The 21,599-nt window shown below is 37.7% G+C and overlaps 1 protein-coding gene across 1 annotated transcript in view; it reads left to right on the top strand.

The window, feature by feature from the left end:
* IL17RD (interleukin 17 receptor D) overlaps window positions 1-19,732 on the top strand; it is a 50,330-nt gene extending 30,598 nt beyond the window's left edge. The window contains exons 3-13 of the mRNA XM_062610694.1: window positions 3,481-3,606; window positions 8,402-8,520; window positions 8,953-9,073; window positions 10,093-10,137; window positions 10,224-10,375; window positions 11,048-11,113; window positions 11,626-11,680; window positions 12,629-12,739; window positions 14,314-14,498; window positions 16,174-17,107; window positions 19,364-19,732. Of these exons, the coding sequence (XP_062466678.1) occupies window positions 3,481-3,606; window positions 8,402-8,520; window positions 8,953-9,073; window positions 10,093-10,137; window positions 10,224-10,375; window positions 11,048-11,113; window positions 11,626-11,680; window positions 12,629-12,739; window positions 14,314-14,498; window positions 16,174-17,107; window positions 19,364-19,479 (2,030 nt within the window). The 3' untranslated portion in view covers window positions 19,480-19,732. The remainder of the gene's footprint in view (window positions 1-3,480; window positions 3,607-8,401; window positions 8,521-8,952; window positions 9,074-10,092; window positions 10,138-10,223; window positions 10,376-11,047; window positions 11,114-11,625; window positions 11,681-12,628; window positions 12,740-14,313; window positions 14,499-16,173; window positions 17,108-19,363) is intronic.
* The last annotated feature ends 1,867 nt before the right edge of the window (window positions 19,733-21,599 follow it).

Here is a 21,599-nt window from a genome sequence, read left to right as displayed (position 1 = left end):
CTACCTGAAAGGAGGATGAAGCGAGGAGGTGTCTGGTCTCTTCTCCCAAGTAACAAGTGAAAGGAAGCAGCTTCAAGCTGCGCCAGGGGAGGTGTAGACTGGATGTCATGAAAAATTTCTTCATTGAAACAGCATTGGAACAGGCTGTCAGGGAAGTGGTGAATTCACTATGTCTGGAAGAGGTCAAAAACTGTGTAGATAAAGCCCCAGGCCCACTAAACCATGTCACTAAGGGCCTTATCTTAAAGGTCTTTTCCAACCTAGTTGATTGTATCTCTCTTAAAAATGGCTCTGAGAGTAGCATGAACTCTTTAGTACTGATGTATTTTTTTAAATCTAGATTTGTTTTTGCTGGGTCTAATGCATCTTCTCCTGTCTGTGTTTCACTGCTAATAAAATGATCTAATAATTCGTAGTAGTTTCACTTTCAAATTGGCCTACATCATCTGCCCAGTTTTTGGCTGGAAAATTATAGATTATGATTTTCTTCTGTGAAAGAATACAATAATTGAAAGGTTCGCCACATAAAGTCATAGGAAAGGATTATATCAAGCTTTGTATATCTTTGTGTAATTTTTTGGGGAAAATGGTGTAAAGTGTGTCTCAAGGTAGACAAGGTAGTTGGGATTTGAATATGAATATTGAAGATGACATCTAGTTGAAGTAGTTGGAACTATTCATTAGCTACAGTGTTAAAAGACCAGGTTAGTGGAAAACTCCTGTCTGCATTGTCAGTGGCACAGATGGTTGTAGTACTGTGGGAAATGTGGTCTGTTTTGCAGCTAAAATAAGAGGAAAGTAATCTTTAGCATAAGAACAGTAATAAGCAGTTTGAAGCAATAATACTTGAGAAGTCTTCAACCATCTGCTAAATTGCTGTATTTTACTATTCTCATTTTTTAAAAGTTTTTGTCATCTCTGCTGTCTAGTCAGTGACTGTTTGACTGCATTGGGAATTTATCTATTTGGGCAGTTAGTGGCCAACATCAAGATAAACCCTATGTACCATCAAGAGAAGGTCCTGATTTACAGCAGTAATGTTTGTATTAATGCCAGTGCATGTCACAGGTTGGTTGGTTTTTTTTTTGCCACAGAAATTACCTCAGGTGCTGAATGTGGGTAAAATTTCACCAGTGAGAGTATGTATCTGCAAACCTAGCAATAGTGCTTTTGTTTCATTCCACTCATCCTTTTGTGCCTGTATTTTTATGTTAAGAATTTGCAGTCCTTCACTGTAGATAATTTTTAAATCTAATTTGATGTTGATACTTAAAATGAGCAAAAATGAAGTATGGTAGATTGTGCAAGAGGTAAGTGATGGCTACAGAAAAGTTACGATGTTTTTTTAAGCTACACAAAGAAAACCAGGAAATAACATCAGTCAGAGCAGAGATCCCCACATTTAGTTAACACAATGGAGTCTGTTTAAGTCCCAGTATTTGTCTTGTTTTTTTCCATTAGTTCTGGCACCAGGAACTGTCTTTAACCAATGACAAGTGTTAATTCAGAGTTCTGCTGGCGCTGTTTGCTTCCTGGACAAAGGAGTTATTTGAGCTCTGCAGAACTAGGAAAAGAGTTCCCTGCTATCAAGGCTAAGGAGTTCATATAATAGGGAAATACATACTTATCACGAATAAGCCAGCACAAAAGAGAACTTGGCTTGCTGGCTGTGATTTCAAGGCTTTTAGTTTGCTACACAGCAACTCTAGTGAGCTGTGGTTGATGTTGTTAAATTAGTTGGTTAGATTATTTATTTATTCAGGTGAAAAACAAATGTTTGTATGTTCTAGCATTTCCCTTGCACTCAAGTAAAAGAAGTGGTTTTCTGAAAAGTGCAATTTTTCCCTGCTGGTTTCTTCCTAAATCTGTTGTTCCTTAAAAATGTAAATCAGTGACTCACAGTCAAACTTCAGGCATTTGTGCTATATTCCATTTTGGCAAATCGTCATTTGACCATAAAATTGTAGTAACCAGGATCCAAAATCTTGGGCTTGCTATAAATTAGATCCAGACCTAGCAAAAAAACTGTTACTTCAAATTTTCCATTGAAAGAGATCCTCTATTCTCCTAAGAGGAAGTTCATGCTGTCATTGAGTTCACTCATAGCAACAGAATTCTACAAACAGCAAAGTACCAACTGCCCTGCTTTTGTAAAAGGCACTGTTGTGCAAACTGTTCTATTCTTATTTGTGTGGTAGTTACATGAAAGACCCCTTGACATTGTTACTCATAATAAAAAGACACTTTCTAAAACTGCTTTTCAGTTAATGATTTTCCTTTCCTTGCCTTTAAGCTCACACCTCCGAATTAAATTCGGATTTCCTGTATTGGCATAAATCAGCTGATTTTCCATGTTTCGTTTCTCCCAAGTGTGTAGACAAATACATAGCATGTAGGTTATCTCAGGTTTTTTAGACTTAATCATCAGTCAGTAATATAAAGCTGCAGGTCAGCTTTTTCTGATTTTGTTGGCTTCACGGCCCCCAAAGCAGAATGTTTGTGCATGCACATCTTCATGTACACTGTGCTCCAGAACTGTTGAGTTCTTTGGCTGCTACTTCTCCTCCTGTCACAAAATATGAGGCTGAATATTGTAAGGCTCTAAAAGTACTAAAATCTGGGGTTGTCTTCTGGGTTTGAATGCATAAAGACATGGTCAAGTTCGACAACAAAGTCAGGAATGGTTTTTTAATTTGATAATGAAAGCTGAGGTCTAATTACATGTTTGCAGAGCTGTAACTTTAGGAAATACTCTGTGTTTTGCGAGGATAAGAAGGCAAAACCAGTTCTGACTGGATCCAGTGGCCGTAAAATGGTCTATGGGATTGTGGCTATTGAATGGATGACAGATTTAGGATTTAGGCAGCATGTTCTTAGTGGTCAGGATCGAGCAGTATCATGGTTAAGAAGCACTTCATGAGCACCAACTCTAATGCTTCACACTGTTGATTGTTCTCGAATGTTCTGATCTTTGACCGACATTTTATTGCTGTAAGCACTGTACATACACAAAATTAATGTCAGTCCTCATATTCTTTAGAGTAATTAGTGAGGAAAAGTTGTTCTCTTCTGGGAGTGCCAACCTGTGTCATTTTTACTCTTACTGTAGTACGTGTATTATAATCTGGTAATCTGCTTTGGAACTACGGTTTTGCAACTGGTGAATGTGGTTGTGCTCAATGTTTTGTAAAGCTTTCTGGTTTTCAGTGTCCTGAGACAAAAACTTTGTCTAGATTTACTACATAGTACTTATTTTTATAGACTAAATAGAGGACATATACTTTGCTTAATCCTGAAGAAATGGTAGGAAGTGAGCCCAATTATTTATATGAAAGATGCAGGTCATGTTGGAAACTGGTTGCTTGAATAGGTCTTTAAGATTAGATGCTGTTGGCAGATTGTGATTTACTTGCGCTGGTATGGCACAAGAGCATCAGCTAGAATGTTTTTCTCAGGGTGTTTGTTTCTCTGTATTTTCAGACTGCACACCTTACCTGAATTCAGTGGGAAAGCACGTGATTGGAGATGTGCAGAATATAACTATCAGTCAGTATGCGTGTTATGAACAGGTTGCAGTGATGATACTTTGGACAGCAAATGCCATTGGTAAGTAGTAGAGCGAAATGTACTAATTCATCATGTCTTTGGTAATAACTTCTATCTGACATAAGTAAAAAATTATGCTTGAAATCATTGAAGCAAACTGCTTCTTCAGACTTAAGAAGAAAGAAACTCTTAAGAGTTTTATAAAGCTGCTGTTTTCACTAGCTCACTTGAAATACTCCTAAAACTAGGATGCTGCCTGCATCCACATGCTGCTTTTTACTCTTCCAGGTTGTTGACTTTTTCTTGCTCTTCAGAACTGTGCAGTAGCTCTGATTTTGTTATGTCCCCCAAGGCTTTAGTGCTTTAGTGCGTTTCAGTGGCATTGATTGAGTTTAATTGCTGATACATTTAAACATTCTTCAGGATGCCAGTTGTCACACAGGTGGAAAAGATTATTTAATCACAGCTATACAGACTTCAGTGTGTTTCCTTGTTGGGGCTGATCACTAAGAATATTCCTCAATCACTTAAATGACATTGGAAGTACGTTGTTGCCCACTAGAGCAGTAGTCTCCAAAGGGGGAGGGGGATGTGCAAGATGGGGGCATGTGAAGAAGATTGGGGCATGTGAATAAAATTTTAGATCTTGAAAAAATAGGCTTTAGTAATATTTAATATATACATTGACACTGGCACCCTTACTTGGTCTCTATGTCAGATGTTGACATTTTACATGTGGTATGGGAGGTGTCCTGAAGGAAGAGTATAATGTGGAGGGGTTCACAGTAGTGTCCTGCCTGTTTCAATTGCTTTGTGCCAGGTTAAGTGGATTTACTGATTATATTATCTGCTTTTAACTAAACTAACCATCATGAAATGGACAAGTGGCTTAAGGTGATTGAAGGTAATACTCATAACGCGGGCACACGCAAATAACAGGAAAACACTAGAGCTGACAGTTCCCCTACTCCTAGTACAGGCTCTTTGTCAGCCACATTAGAAGGTAAAAATAATGACTGTCTACTCAGTTCTATTGCAAAGTTGGCCAAAATGATCAAAATTAACAGGATTATTTGAACTACAGATTTACACTTGCCATTGTCACAGATGAACCTTTTCCTAGAATCATAGAATAGTTAGTGTTGGAAAGGACCTTAAGATCATCAAGTTCCAACCCCCCTGCCATGGGCAGGGACACCTCACACTAAACCATATCACCCAAGGCTTCATCCAACCTGGCCTTGAACAGTGCCAGGGATGGAGCATTCACAACCTCCCTGGGCAACCCATTCCAGTGCCTCACCACCCTTACAGTAAAGAATTTCTTCCTTATATCCAACTTAAACTTCCCCTGTTTAAGCTTTAACCCGTGTCCTGTCACTACAGTCCCTAATGAAGAGTCCCTCCCCAGCATCCCTATAGGCCCCCTTCAGATACTGGAAGGCTGCTATGAGGTCTCCACGCAGCCTTCTCTTCTCCAGGCTGAACAGCCCCAACTTTCTCAGCCTGTCTTCATACAGGAGGTGCTCCAGTCCCCTGGTCATCCTCATGGCCTCCTCTGGACTTGCTCCAACAGTTCCATGTCCTTTTTATGTTGAGGACACCAGAACTGCACACAATACTCCAGGTGAGGTCTCACGAGAGCAGAGTAAAGGGGCAGGATCACCTCCTTCAACCTGCTGGTCACTCTCCTTTTGATGCAGCCCAGGATACGGTTGGCTTTCTGGGCTGCAAGGGCACACTGAAGCCGGCTCATGTTCATTTTCTCATCGACCAACACCCCCAAGTCCTTCTCCGCAGGGCTGCTCTGAATCTCTTCTCTGCCCAACCTGTAGCTGTGCCTGGGATTGCTCTGACCCAGGTGTAGGACCTTGCACTTGTCATGGTTAAACTCCATGAGGTTGGCATCAGCCCACCTCACAAGTGTGTCAAGGTCCCTCTGGATGGCATTCCTTCCCTCCAGGGTATCAACCGAACCACACAGCTTGGTGTCATCAGCAAACTTGCTGGGGGCGCACTCAATCCCACTGTCCATGTCAGTGACAAAGATGTTGAACAAGACTGAACCCAACACCGATCCCTGAGGGACACCACTCGTTACTGGTCTCCAGCTGGGAAAGCATCTAGTGTACCTTGAGGTATTAGCCAGTACTGTGAAAGCGTCGTGATTAGCAAGACATTTGAAAACTAAACATCCCAAACGTGAAGACAAACCTCTTGAATTCTTTTCAGTGATGTTTGAAGCCATTCAGTACTCCAGTAAAGTACAGCATTTCCCCAAACTTCATGATAAATCTTGAGAAACCTCTTTTCTTAATCAATAGTGAAAGACAAAAAGCCACATACTGCTGTGGAAACACTTGTTCTTCCTGCCACAGTAACACTGGCTGGAATAATACAGGGAAATATTGTAATGGAAAGAAGGGTTCTTGTATAAGGTTACAGAGACAGAGCCACACATGGAAATCAGTCATTGCATCATTCATAGGGAAACTCACAGCAATGAAGTTGGGGCCAGAAGTGCACAAAGTGCCATCAGTTTTGTTATTTTTATGCAAACAAGACATTTAAATAGTAGAATCTTTACAGTACTTTGTAATGAGGTGAGGAGTGACTGTGAAAATGGTTTGTGCCTTCACTGGTTATCTTGTGGCAAAGTGCTTAGGGGTTGTCAGACTCTCCTCTCTGAGTTAAGCATTCTTCTTTCACAAAAAGGGAAGGGCTCCAAATTTGCTGACCTTTTCTGTGATGGCAAGTGGCTGTCAGTAGTGTGCTACCTAGCAGATTGAAACACAAAAAAAGGGAAAGAAAAACACCCAAACCAACTTAATGTGTCTCTTCAGGGTAAAGGTGTGAGAGAGAAAATAACTGCTTTTTGAAAGAAACTCATGCTATGGAAAGAGCTTTTTGAAAAAGCATGTTTGGAAATGTTTTCTTTGTGACGTGATTTTGTTGCTGAAAACAATATCTGCTTCTCTGCCATCAGGGAAGGTAGATATGTATAGGTCAAATCTCAGGAGAAACCTTTGCATAATTAGAGGATGGGAGTGAAGAATTGGTATCATCATTTAGTAAATGCACATGATGAGACATTTCCTCCATTTGGGTCAATGTATCTTTGTGGGGTTATTTTTTCAGCTATTACAGCCATGAAAACCAAGTAATGAAACTTGGAACCAGACCTTTGAATTGCCATATCACTGTGTGAAACCAAGATGTTAAAAACTAACAAAGCGTATTCGATCCCATAGTTCTCACTCAAAAATATGATTAATATTTTATGTGGGAACAAGGTTTTCATATCATTAAATAAAAATTATATTTTTAAATACTTTTTAATCTTATCCTTTTTAAAATTTGGGTGGTTTTTTGTGTGTATATTAAAATGTTCATTGTATGTTAGCACAGTAGCACATGATTTGGTAAATATACTGGGGGGGTGTGCTCAACATTGTTTTGCTTCATTTTTTTTTTTTTGTTGTCTCCCACTATTTAATCATTATTCCATAATTTTAAAGTAAAAAAATCATGATTCATTTCTGGGGCTTAAAAGAATATATGAAAATTACACTTATTTCTGTAAAACTGTGCAGTTAAAAGCATTTGGTAATCTTCAGCTGTAGACTGGAGGGATCAAATCTCTATGGGAAACAAGGCTTGGTGTTCTTTCTTGTAATGATCAGAGGTTAATCCTTTGGAAGCGTGAGGACAGAACTGCTGTTGAAACATCTCGGGTGACATGGAGACTGGACACTTTCTCTTTCATGGTCTTCATGTAAGCACAAGTGGTGCTTTTGTTCCAAAGAACGCATTTGGGAGCTCATGGTCTTTATCTTCTACAAAGTTGTAAAACATTAAAAAAAAACACAAAACCATGAAACCAGTGAAATGGGGGAGGTCCATGGAGAATCAGACTTTTGGGATTTAGTTTTATTTTTATTTGACAAGCATGGCATAAACTCAGATTAATCCACTTTTATTTATGTAGCATTCAGCTTACAAAAGCCGTGGCTGTGTCTTTGATAACTGTGTATTCTGCAATACTTAATTCCACTGAAAGGTGTAATTAGGTGAAGGAGTGATAGTTAGTCTTGAAGAACTATGCAGAGTCTTTGATACCTGAGCCATGAAACTATATCACAGGTGACACTCTGACATTGTCCTGTGCCGTTCACATCACCATGACTCAGTTTAGTCACGTAATGAAGTAATTCCATTTTGAGAAGTTTGCAATGAAAGGTAAAGGCACTGTGCTGAGAGTTTGTTGTGTTAGAGGAACTTGAAATAAAAGGGTGTAATTCAGGCATCAGTTATAAATAACTGGAAGTATTCAAGCACTGGAATAAATTCCATTCCACTTAAGTCAAGTTTTCTGTTATCCCATACTGTACTAGAACCAAAGAAGTTGTAACAACCATTATCACATTAATCTGGTGGTCTCAGAAATGATAGGAAGATGTTACAAAGGTGTATTTATATAACTTGATAGCAAAACATTCAATTTTGTTGCTAATAATATGAATGTAAAGTCTCTATAAAGTACTCCAAGGGTGGTGGAGGTAATGATAACTTCTATTGCAGTGATAATTTGGAAGCCCCAGCTGAGTTGTGGGCCCCTCTGCTCTAAGCATTACGCAAGTATATAGTAATTGCAGCCTTTGCCAAAGGTTGAATTCTAAATAGGCAAGATAGAAAATGTGGGAAGAACTGACATACAAAACCAGGTATTAAACCACAAACATATTTCATATGAATGGTAAGTTTTATTTTTAAAGACAAATGAAGTATATTCAAATTAAATAACACATGCATTAGGAAATATTAGTCTCCTATTTAAATGCCCTGCTGTTTGCAGGGATTGAATACCTGAAAGGATTTCGAGTAATACTTGAGGAGTTAAAATCAGAGGGAAGACAATGCCAGCAGATGGTTTTAAAGGATCCAAAGCAGCTCAGCCCCAGTTTTAAACGAACAGTAAGTGCTTTGTTTCAAGACAAGTTTCATTATTGCTTGATTGCATGAGTAGTCTCGAAAGTGTTTATATGCTGCATATGAATCTAAATATATACACAATGTGCTGTTTACTAGGATGCAGGTTGCTTCCCAGGAGTATAATTTTTTAAGCTAATGATAGTTTTCCTTCTTGAGACAGATACAGTCCCCTTATAGAAGCTTTTTTGAAGCAGAAAACTTACTCGGGTGACTGGAGTACGGTTGCATACCTGTAATAGCCCACATCCAGCTCAGTACTGATTCCTCATGTCAGTGTGTAATGGAGGATTAGATAAAGGATTTTTTAATACATTAATTTTGGCAGATGTTTGCAAAACTGTGGGCTTGTTTTTGGAAGATAATTTCAGTTACAATAGTTGATCTTAAATATGTTGCAATCTTGTCTTTTTGTAGGGAATGGAATCCCAGCCCTTTCTAAATCTCAAGTTTGAAACAGATTACTTTGTAAAAATTGTTCCTTTTCCTTCCATTAAAAACGAGAGTAATTATCACCCATTTTTCTTCCGAACTAGACGTAAGTATTGCGTACAGTGTGGTATTGTGTATCATCTCCCTTTCTCCCAACCTTTAGTTTTCCCCACAAAGGACTGGTAGCAGATGATGATGTTAGATGTGTCTGGGTTGAAATAGTTACTGACGTAGTCTTTGGAGTAAGATCTGGGTGTTAAGTGGAAAGAATTTGGATGCCACAGGTAAGTCTGTGGTGTACGATAACGTGTTAGGCAACAACCAGAAGGAAAGTCTCAGGTAGGCCTGAGATGATCTCAGGTTTGCCTACAGCAAAGTTACTCCCATGGTTCTCAGAACCATTTCACTCATGAAGTCCTCCTCTCTGGATATTGTGAAGGAGCTGAGGATGCTTTTGGTTTTGAGACCACAGTTTTGTAAATGGGTATCTAAAGCTAGATACAGATTAATACGTGTAGAAAATATAAAATCAGATGGCAACAAATCAAGCTGAATTTGTCAAAATTACCTACTTATTCTCCTTGGAGTTAGAGAAAAGAAGCTTGAAAAAGCTCCTTAGTACTTAAATAGTTTGGGAAACAGCAAGTACTCTTTGGGCTGAAATGTTGATATTTGTCCCACTTAGGTTTTTTTTTTGCTGTACAAGACTTTTTGAAGTGTTTTCAGGTTTGTATGTTGATGCAGACTGCAGTACCATTTGTCTTCGCAATTGTGCTGAGCCTACTTATTTACTCTGAGAAGATGTATTTAAGACTAGTTTCTTCTCTAGTAACTTCCTCTCCTGCTTAACTGCACCTGTTACTATCTTTTTGTCTCACTAAGGAGTGCTGTTTCCAAATTAATGAACATCTGTTTCTTGTATAAAGATGAGAAGGGGCTTAAAATCATAACAAAGCAGCAAAGTGTGCAAAATGTTATTTACTTCAGGCATAATAGAGACTGAGAAAGAAACAGGGGTATTGTCTTCAAAATTACGAACTCCCTTCTTTTGTCTTTGTTCTTTTTCTATTTAAGTAGCATAGTACTTTGATATGTATAATTAATAATTTGTGTGTGTATTTGTAGCATGTGAATTGTTGCTACAGCCAGAAAACCTTGTCTGCAAACCTTGTAAGTAAAATGTTACACTTTGTCTATATTCATCTTTCAAAAAGTTACTAGACTTTTTTCCAATTCACGAATATCTCCTCTGACAGACTGGAAGCCAAGGAATCTAAATGTTACACAGCAGGGTTTTAACATGCAAGTGTCCTTTGATCACGCACCTCACAACTTTGGGTTTAGATATTACTTTCTTCACTACAAACTGAAGCATGAAGGGCCATTTAAGCAAAAGACCTGCAAACAGGTACGTTGCTGAGTATTGAAACTCTTTACAAGACCTGTCAATGTGAGATGTTCTAAGGTTTCCTAGAAACTTTGAAAACTTTATATAGAATACTCTGAGTTTTAAAATTTGTGCACTGTTTGGTACTGTTCATGTAAATAGTAACTGTATTGTGAGATAACAGCAGTATTGTGATAGCACTCATCGGTCAAAACCAGGCATGAGGGTTCCTTTGGAGCTGGATATTATAAGCAAATGAGACAAGACTGCTCTCCCTTGAAGACCCTACAACTAATTAGTACTTCAAACTGCAGTTTTATTATGTTTATTATACATGTTATTTCCTACTTTTTTGTTTTACCTATGCACCAAATTTCACACAATGGCAAGTTTGTTCTCACTGATGAACCTCTCATGCTAAGTCTCTGAAAGCTGGAGAGCTTCAGGGGGTTATGTAGACTTTATCAGTTACACCAAACTTTGAAGATTTTCTTGATAATCATATTTTAATTGTGCAGGCAGAGGATAGCGATAGGAATCTCCATTTCACATTTGAATGGAGAGGTTTTGCTGGTTTAAGGTGTCTTAATACAGGAAGACACTGCATATTGTTAAATCAATGCAAATGTATTTTTTAATTAGGTTTTAAAAGTATGTGAATGGCTTTCAAAGTCTTCTCTTTCTTTGACGTAGGAGCAAAACACAGATACCACAAGTTGTATTCTTCAGAACGTGTCTCCAGGGGATTATATAATTGAGGTAATACTTATAAATGGTAATTTGTACAACAGCTAAATGAGTACATTAGTGGAGAAATTAACTGAAATTAAAGTATTTAAAGTCACACGCTGGTAAAATTGAACTTCAGGCATTTCTACTGAAGTACTGTGGGCAAGTAAGGGTTTTTAGACCTTTCCATAGCCCTGCTTCTCTGAGGGCATGACAGTTTCATCTGTGCCTCCAGTTCTTGGACTTTGATTTTATAAAATCGGAATTCTGTAGTCTGGTCAATTTTTACTAAAAAGCTGTGTGTTTCTCTTGATGCTGACAGTATGTGAACTCTGAACGTTAATATTATAACACTAAGCTGTGTACTAACAAAGACAAATGATTTTACTAACTAGTAGTTTGCGGTGCTCTTTAATTTTAACTTTTTTGAACAGTGAGTTTCTTCACATTTGCTCATGAAAGCTGTTGTAGCTGTTCACATATTGCAGAAAAGAAATTAAATCAAATTTCCACAAAATCAAATTCAACTTTTATTTTCAAAGCTGGTTGATGACACTAACACAACAAGGAAAACAATGCACTATGCACTAAAACCAGGTATGAATTTTGGTTTTTACATAGTATATAGTACTTACCTTATTAATTTAGATTCAGTTTTAATTATGTTGTAAATAAATCTTTATTTGACCTTTCTCTGTTTGTTTGCCATAATCAAGACTATTGAGGCAATTGTGCTGTGATTTTTTGGCTTGATGAAAAAAGAATAGACATGCACGCTTGCACATACACATGTGCATCTCTGCATATTTATAGTTGGCACAGCTTAGATCAGTGTATCATTGGAAATCTTTGTGGGAATGTCACTTTTCTTGTAAATATGAGTATGAGGAATCACAGCCTGTATCTTAATTGCATACAGCTGGTGCATGCAGTAGTGTGGAAATAATGTAATAAAACTGTGAGGGCAGCTTAAACACATTACCTGCTCATGTGCTGCAGCCCTGAAATCAAATCAAGCATTCTGGAAAACCTGACAGGTGAATGCTTAGTATGTCTATGTGTCACTGAGAAGCTAAATAGGGATTTTAGAATGTAACTGCAGACACAAAACACAGCTGTAGATGAAGGCAATGTGTAAAAAAGACTGGATCCTAATGCACATTGCTAAAGGTAATCTGTGCAGGAAGGCAGCTCATTCTGAGTGGCTAGCTCAGCAGCCTGGCACAGAAAACTGTCAGATCCAAATGACTGTTGCATGTCTTACCATATCTTTATTCATGTAAAGTTCTGCTCATGGGGGAGGGGATGGGTTGGCATGCAGCACTTGTAATTTATGTTAGTTGCTCTAATGCTGGGGGGGTGGGGGCAATCAGCATAAAACCTATTTAAAATGGAGCAGAACATGAAGTTTGGTTCTACTGGATATTTGAGAATTACCTGATAATAGTGTACTGCAGCAGTTTTACATTGCCAGAGTGAAGAGTCGATTAGATAATTACAATGTAGCTTATGTGCATATGGCTAATTCTGTTTTATTTTCTGAAGTACATTCTCCCTGGGCTGGACCAATAAGAGCCATTGCCATCACAGTCCCTTTAGTTGTCATTTCGGCATTTGCAACACTGTTCACAGTGATGTGCCGCAAGAAACAGCAAGGTAAGAGGGTTTATTCAGTGTGGAATTCCATTTAAAGATGTACCTTTGCAATCAAAAGAAGTATTTCCTGGTTGGTTTATTCCAGAAATACCTTTATCTGAAAAGACTTCTTTTTTTTCTCTCTTCACTTCTCTCTCTTTCCTACCCGCAGCTTTTTGTGTGTTCAAACTTGTAGCGGTGCTTGATGGTAATTTGTTGCCATAGAAAGATTTGTATCACAATTCAAGACTTCACTGTAACAAGGAGAGAATGAATTTGCTGCTGGGAAGTGTTTTTGGTTTTGGGTTCCTTTTTATTTGTGAGGTACTACATGACCTGGTAGAATACAAACAGATCTGTAAATTGATATGTTTGAAATGTCTAATTCTCACTTATTTTTAAACCAGAAGGAAAGTAAAGCCAGGTGATACCAGTGCAATTCTCAGTACTGTCTGGAATACTACCAGTATCTATTATTCTACATTTGCCCACTTTCCTGGAAGTTGCTTTTACACTTCATCCTAAACCATCTTCCTAAATTTACTCTTTCTAAGACTTGCAGATGTGTCTCTAAATTCCATTCCACCCTTCTTTGCTGACTTCTCTCTCCTCTGTGTCCAGGAGCTGGCAAACCACGTTTTTACATTGAGATGTTAAAATCAGTTGGCATTTTTTTATAGAATCTAGGGAATAATGTGGTTTCATGAATACGGAAAAAGATATTATTTCCCCAAACTTCACATACCTGTGTTATCCATCTGAATTCTGGCATCGAGGCATACTGCAAGTGCTTTACGCCATCTGGGTTAAATCCTTTTACCTTCTGGTCTTCTGCAGTTATCCCTTTGCTCACGGTTTGCACAGTTCCAACAGAAAACCCAGATAAATGCCAAGGATTATTCTGCAGAGAGACTTGTTCCAGAATAGCCATTCCTGATGAATTGTTCTAAATTAAATCCCATGGTGGATATTTGTGTTTTGAAATACTCATGCGTTATTCTAAATCAGCTTAATCAGCTGTAGAACTAGATTGGATTAGTCTGGCATTCTTTGTTCTTGCATTAAAATATCTATGCAAGGAGAGAAACACTAATAGCTATTTTGATTTAAATTAGTATAATAACATCTTAATTCACATTAATGTCAAGTTGGTGTCCAAACGTGTGTATGTATGCAAGTATATGGAGTTCAATATTATTATCTGTTTTGTGTTGTGGGTTTTTTAAAACAAGAGACTTGTTTATACAGGAAACTTGATGATGATACAGCCTTAGGGCTTATAGTATTTGAACAGAGAGATGTAGCTGGATAGAGGTGAAACACCCTTATTCTATTTATAAAGTAAACCTTTCCTAGGTTTTCTGAGTTGTACAGTAATAACTGCCCATTTCACTTTCAAAGATTGTTCCACATATGTAGCAACTCGTAAACTGGATCAATAGAGCATTTGCAACTTTTCCTTTTCAGGTTGGAAGGGGAAGAAATATCTTTTGTGAAGTCCTTCCTGTATGTGTTAGTAATGAGCCTACACAAGTCTGAAAAACAAACCAAACCAAGCTTTATAGTATGAACTCTCTTTCTCTCTTCCAATGTAGAAAACATATATTCCCATCTAGATGAGGAGAGCTCAGAATCTTCAGCATATGCTGCAGGTCTCCATGTGGAAAGACTCCGTCCCCGGCCAAAAGTGTTCATCTGCTATTCCAATAAAGATTGCCAGAAACACGTTAATGTCATCCAATGCTTTGCTTATTTTCTTCAGGACTTCTGTGGCTGTGAGGTAAACTCAGCATTTCTTCTGTGAACTGTTTTTCCTTAATATTACCTTAATAATACATGATTGAAAAGGAGGTATTTCAATCTCTCTTTTCCATGAAGGTAACTTTTAGTTATTCTTCTAAATACTGGCTATGTAGATTTTCTTTACTTAGCAACAGATCATAGCCTACATAAAAAAACAAAACAAAACAACAAAAAACCATGTGATAGTGGAAAATGTGTACTGCATTGATTCCAGGACTTGCATTCAGCTGTGTTTAGCTCATTTGTATTAACTGCTTTTTCTGTTCAGTAGGTCTTGCATCTTTATAATCAGCAGCCACAAAAAGTTATTGGTGTCTATCTGGTACACTTCAGTATTCCTGAAATATGTTTTATATTGTAACTCTAAAGTAGTTCAGTTTATCAGAACTCTTACTCATAAAGCAAAATCTGTGTAATTAGGATTAATTATTGACACTATGTATTATTTTTTGTTGTTTTACTTCCCTTCTGTTAATACTGTAAAATTAGCATCTCTTTTTCTTGTTTGGCTCAATCTATGAGAAAGATGTTCCAATTGTTACTTTAATGACTAGGCTTAGGACCTCAGCCTGCTTTCTAAAATGTACTCAATATGTGGCCAGTCATCCACTTTTCAAGTATAAAAAGGCAAGACAATTGTTGGTCTACTTTTGCTTCATGTTAATCCTGCCAGTGCGATGTTTAGGTGAACTGTTTTTCCAACTGTACAGCAAGTCTGTCCTCTAGTGTCCACACACAGTAACAACCGATGCCTCACATGTTTGGTGGGGATGTGCGGAGTTTATTCCCATATTTAAAATAGGTCAGGTAAGGTGTTTGAAAGTAACTTATTTGAATCCCCTTTTCAGCGGTGCACTTTAGCTCTGCTGCACAGTGTCTCTTTGGAATAGTGTTAAGGGGAGCTGCTACTGTAACTATGTACTACGGGACACATGGGATCAGGCATCATTTTAGATTTATATATCAAAATATTGATAGCATCTATATACAGAAATAATATGCATGATTATTAAAACTGTGGAGTTTTCTGTGTTGCTCAGTGCATAACAATGCATTTTATGTGGTGCTCAATGCATAACAAAACAGTTGCACAAGTATTCTTCATGTGGCATTGGAATGTTTTCTTATAAAGGACAAAACCAGTAGCGTTTCATAGCCATTTAAAATAATAAATTGACCATACTAAAAATCCTATCTCACAGATAGCAGATCAGACAGTATTAAGAAAAGAAGCAAAACTGGACATAAGTACCTGCATTGTACTTTTATCAGAGTATCTCCCAAACAGCTCTAAATTGACTGTTCTTCCCCTTGCATGGACCCAAATTTGCAACAGTTAAATGGCTTGAGACAGGCACAATGCATTGCTTATTGTGGATTGATAATATCAAATCTGATCAGATAAGTAAATACTAATTTACTTGCTCCAGCCACATTTTCTATGTTCTTTTTATTCCCCTGGAAATAACACTGTAAACCAAATCTATAGTAGTTTTATTTTTTAAGGAACTATCCAGTTTACATACAGCTACTTGGCATTGCACTGTTACTTGTTGATTCCGTAAATTTATATGTAACACTGGTATATATTAGATATGTTAGGAAATATATCTAATAATGAATATCAACCAGAATGTTCTTTTCTTTTCCAGGTGGCTGTAGATTTGTGGGAAGATCTAAAAATTTGTAAAGAAAGACAGAAAGAGTGGCTTATTAAAAAAATAAATGAGTCCCAGTTTATCATCATTGTGTGTTCCAAGGGAATGAAATACTTTGTTGAAAAAAAGAACTGGAAACACAGAGGGATAACCAAAGATGCCGGAAAAGGAGAACTCTTTCTCTTTGCTGTGTGGACTGTTGCAGAGAAGCTTCGTCAGGCAAAGCAGAATTCAAATGATCTCTGCAAGTTCATCGCAGTCTACTTCGATTACTCCTGTGAAGGAGACATCCCTGGTATTCTGGATCTAAGTACGAAATACAAACTCATGGACAATCTGCCTCAGCTGTATTCACATTTACACTCCAGAGATCTTGGTGTACAGGATTCAGAGGTGTTCCCTGTTAACATCAGCAAAAGGAATTATTTCAGGAGCAAATCTGGGAGGTCCCTTTATGTTGCCATTTGCAATATGCATCAGTTCATCGATCAGGAACCAGACTGGTTTGAGAAACAATTTATTCCCTTCCCTCCACCTTCTTTACATTACTCAGAGCCTGTCATGGAAAAATTTGATTCGGGCTTGGTTTTAAATGACTTAGTGAATAAACAGGATGGTGATTTTTACCTGAAAACAGATATAAATGTTATTTCAGCTGGGAATTCAGACACTCACTGTATAATTCAGCACTTAAACCTTGGAGAAGACATAGAAACTCAGGACATTCAAGGTGGTGGCAACTCTGTTCTTCAGCCATTATTACATGTTGTTAAAGCTTCAAATCTTAAAGATATGCCTCGAGATTCTGGAATCTATGATTCATCCGTTCCTTCATCTGAATTATCTCTACCTTTAATGGAAGGACTATTGACAGACCAAACTGAAACATCTTCCATTACAGGGAGTGTTTCTTCATCATCAGGTTTAGGTAAGATACAGCAGTGTTTTAAAAGTTGTATTCAGTTATTGTGAGCATATTTGTATCGCCTCAAAATACTTTAAATGTGAGGAGCTATATAAAAGGCTGCAGAGAAAGATAAATATTGTCTGAAGATGGTAAACAAGGTAGGTGTCAGTGACTTTACTAAAATGAATCTTTCCTTAACTTACTTCAGGGGAGAGAGGGATTCTTACCCAAGTAAGATTTCTCAAAAATTCTATTAATAAAATTACTTCTCATTAACTGACTTATTATTGGAGAGATGGCTTCTGTCCTCCAGGGACTCCTCATCAGCTGGGATACTCAGCTGACAGCTCTGTGATTTAATCAGGAGGGTAATATAACAAAGCATTCTTAGAGAATTGTTGTAAATCTAAAGTTGGCATCATGTTTTCCTCCAGCACACGCTAGAACCTGTAGGACTACAGTCTGTGCTGTGGTTAACTCAAGTTTCAGAATGACATTAGGCTTCTTGTTGGATGTGGGCCTAGAGGGAATGAACAAACGGGTCTCAGTGGAGGAATTTAAATGCTTGGAAGACACTCTCCAAATGCTTGGAAGGCACTCGGCTTAGACACCTACAGTTAGAAGATGTCAGTATAGCCTCAGGCTGTATAAAGAGCTGATCTGAAATTCCTAGTTACAGTACATTGAACTGGCATCACAACTACATCGGTGTGGAATGTTGCAACAGTTGTATTAATAGGATAAAACTGCTGTTCACTAAGATTTTCTTTAAGCAGCTGCAGTAGGTGAATATTGCATTTTGATGGTGCTGTGCTGTTCTGCTTTCCTGAATGAATGCTGACAGTGAGCTAATTTGCTAGGCTTTCTCTTGGCTTAATGGATTTTATAATTATGATTCTTATTTAGATAATTCATAAGTACTGTTTGATACCAGAATTATCTTGGGGGAGAGAATACAGATCACGATTTACAGATACAGCATCTATATCTGTAGGCTAGATAGTCTATAGGACAAAACGGCTAAAACCTGAAAAATCTGTACTTTTTCAAGTGGAAAATACACAGGTTTTCTGATTTAATTACACAAGCCACACTCTTGTTATTGTTTCAAAATTAATACTATATTCTTTAATTTCCTGCCATCTTCTAACATAGCCTGTTCTCACATCTGTGGGAAGAGTTACAGCTGACATCTGTAAAGGTTCTAGTGTCAGAGGAAAGTGGGATGCTAGTTTAAAATTTACGGCCTCTCTGTAAGAATGCTTTACCAGTACCCCCTCCTGATTCAACCACAGAGCTTTCAGCTGGGTATCCCAGCTGCTAGGGAGGCACTGGAAGAAAGAGGCAGTCTTTCCAGTAATTAGTTCTCAAGTCACATACCTACTTGTTAACACGTTTCAGCTATAGAGGTTACACATCACAGCACTGGCTGGTGGTGGGGGATCTTAAAACTGATGTTCCAACATCTTAAGGAACCACAATAACTTCTGCCGTTTTCCTGTTCTCCCCCCTGTCCAAAAGCACCATCCTGACCCATTCTCACCCAAACCACAGTCCTAATTAGGTACAAGGTTAAGAAGGAGATTGTATTTAGAACTGAGCAGCAACTGCCTCTTGGACTGCAGCCCATTAAATATTTCTGCTGTCCTGGACATACACAATATAAAGCCCTAATATATGCATAATAATGAGATGAGTAGCTAGATTTTTTTAGCTTTTGTTCTTGTTGTAAGAGTTGGACACGTCCAGATGATTACTTTGAATTCACAGTACCTGGCTAGCTATTGTTTATCGATTACTTGGTCAGAGCAGAAGTGAATAGCTCTGTCATTTAGCATGTCAAGGTAGATCTTTCCATTCTCATTTAAAGGACAGTTTTATTTTTGAATTAAAATCCTAAATCACATTAACTGTAGGAGTTTCTGTCTTTCAGTGCAGTTCATGCACAGGCTACTGAGCTGCAACGATTCTCAAATCGATCATCATATTGGGCATCATCAACTGAAGTTCTAACCAACTTAATTTTGAGGAAGTACCAACAACCAAACCTTTACTAGGTCCATTCACTAATGATGTCTTCTCTAAGCAGCCCTGCCTGGGGAGAATATTTGTATTAATTCTTTCAATAAGGAGTTACAGAATGTGGTAGCTGAGCCTCATGAATATATGGCATTATGATCCAGAGAGGTTTCATAAGTTTTCTTTTCATTATTTCTAAAATGTTGACCAAATACAAAACATTTCAGTGAATTAACCTCACTCTTTTTCCTTTTATAGGGGAAGAAGAACCTCCTGTAATCACTGCTACAAAATTCTTAGTGCCTGAAATATGTAAAGCAGAACTTCATTGCCACATCCACACTGATGAACTGCAGGCAATTGCTCCCTTATAATACACTACAGCATTATTATGCATTGCCACTTTAGCAACAGCCTCTGTTTGTGCTTTAACTACCACACTGTCTCAGCACTAAATCTACTTGAAGGAACAAATACTCCCTGAAGACGATCCGTTATTCCTACAAGATCTTTTTATGGCCAGTAAACTTGAATCTGTTTGTCTTTATATAAAAGTCTTTCATGATTTGAAAAATGCACCATGGAAAAATAGATGAGAACACATTTAAAAATTATTCCTACTACTAATTTAATGTCATAATACTTACACTGTTTACAGATGCCATATACAAAACTGACTTCTTTTTTGTTGCTAGAAATAATCTTGCAACTGCACATAAAATAGCTTGGAACATTAAGTTGTAAATTTTGTAGTCCAGCCTCTAGTTTTAAGTGCTGATATACTTGATGGCAGGAGTGTTGTAGTGAATGAGAGCAGAATCTTTTTCAGAAGGAAGATAAAATGCCAAAGGTGAGATCGAGAAATTCTCCATTAGAAGAAATCATTGTCCTTTAAAAATGTTTGAGCTCCTTTCCTTACGGTCTGCTCTTTCCCAAATGTTAACATGTCTCAGTATTTAATTTTGGATAAGCACATCTCCCTCCATATATGATTCTCCTGTCTCTTCTCCACAATCTGGCTATGATGACTCACAAGTAGTACTGTACTGAGCCTGAAGTATCATTTTTATAATAGGCAAATATATAGATCTTGCATATGCTGGGTGTTACCATGGAAACAAAACTTCCTGTTTTCTTCCTGGAAGGGCTGATATAAAGAATATTTTAAAGAGATGGGGAAAGGAAGACCAGATTTTGTATTTAAAACATCATTCTGGATTTGTTTAGTCATGAGCTGAATATGCTTTATGGGGGATTTCAAATTACCCTTCAAGGACAAATCACCTGGGGTAAAACAAGTTAAGCAGTTAACAGGCATAAATGCTTTGCTTTGGTTTGAGCCAACCAGTAAATAGAAGCCAATGAGTTATTTTGGAGTTCACACTACTTATCATTACTTAGTGCTGAAGACAGTATATTACTAGTGTTATATTAAGAAAAAAAAATGCTAAAACTGCACTGGACATGTTCATCTGAAAAAGCACACATGTCCTGTCTTCTGCAGTGACTGGGTCAGTACCCCATCACCCAAAATATCCTTGCTGTTTCCAAAGAGCAACTTCTAGTAAGTAGAACCCATCTATGTAACTACAAGTCTGGGCACTATTATAGTAAGCATGATAACAGCAAATAGTAAAGAACACCGTATAAATGTGCCTTTGCTAATTGTGCTTGTGGGGACAGATTCTGTCTCATTTAACCTGTCTTCACTTTCCACTAATAGGAGGTTACTTTGGGAATACATCAAGGGAGAACTCAAACACCTCAAATATTCTCTCAGTTTTGATAGATGAGAATTGGACATTGCTAACTTACACTGTATTATCCATTTTAATAGAATGAGGTAGAACTATTAAGCCAGGGATGGTTTTGGCTGAGTAGCTGTAATGCTTCTGTTTTGTTTTGGGGTTTTTGTGCCACTTTATATTTAATCGTTTGACATTTCAAACAAAAGACTCTTGAAATTGTCACAGATGGAGTAAGAAAGTGCTGTAACAATTATTTGACCATGGCCATTGATGGCAGAACTGTGTCATGCTTTGCAGCTGTATCATGTAATTCTGTTGTCAACTGGATGTATGCGTCAGGTTTGGAGAGCCTTGTCCATGAACATGATGGTCTTACTTTTCCTGTTTCCTGAATTTGAAAGAACACTAAGTGGAAAAGATCTAACTCACAATATCTGAGTAAATGATTCTCTACTAAATCCAGCTATGAAGGATGTTGATTCAGTGCATTTCTTGCTGATTTACTAGAGAAAGAGATTAGAGTGGTAAGGCACAGGCAGAAGGGTTACAAAATTGGTGTGCTGAAGAGCTGCCACGCAGAGAAATGTAACCAAAGCTGCAAAACACTAGGAGGAAGCAATTCCTTAGCAGTTAGCAGGTGAAGGTGATGCTGTTCTCCTCCATGGCAGGTCACACCTCGCATACTGTTACTTTATGCTAGACTAAAGATTGGGAAGATTTTGTGTTTCCATTAAATTCAGTGGCAG

The sequence above is a fragment of the Pezoporus occidentalis genome, unplaced genomic scaffold (genome assembly GCF_034315485.1).
Source record: "Pezoporus occidentalis ecotype Australia unplaced genomic scaffold, CSIRO_AGI_Poc_V1 ctg149, whole genome shotgun sequence".
Classification (NCBI taxonomy): Eukaryota; Metazoa; Chordata; class Aves; order Psittaciformes; family Psittacidae; genus Pezoporus; species Pezoporus occidentalis.
The sequence above is the reverse complement of the archived record's forward strand: the minus strand, read 5'-3'. Positions and strand labels throughout refer to the sequence as shown.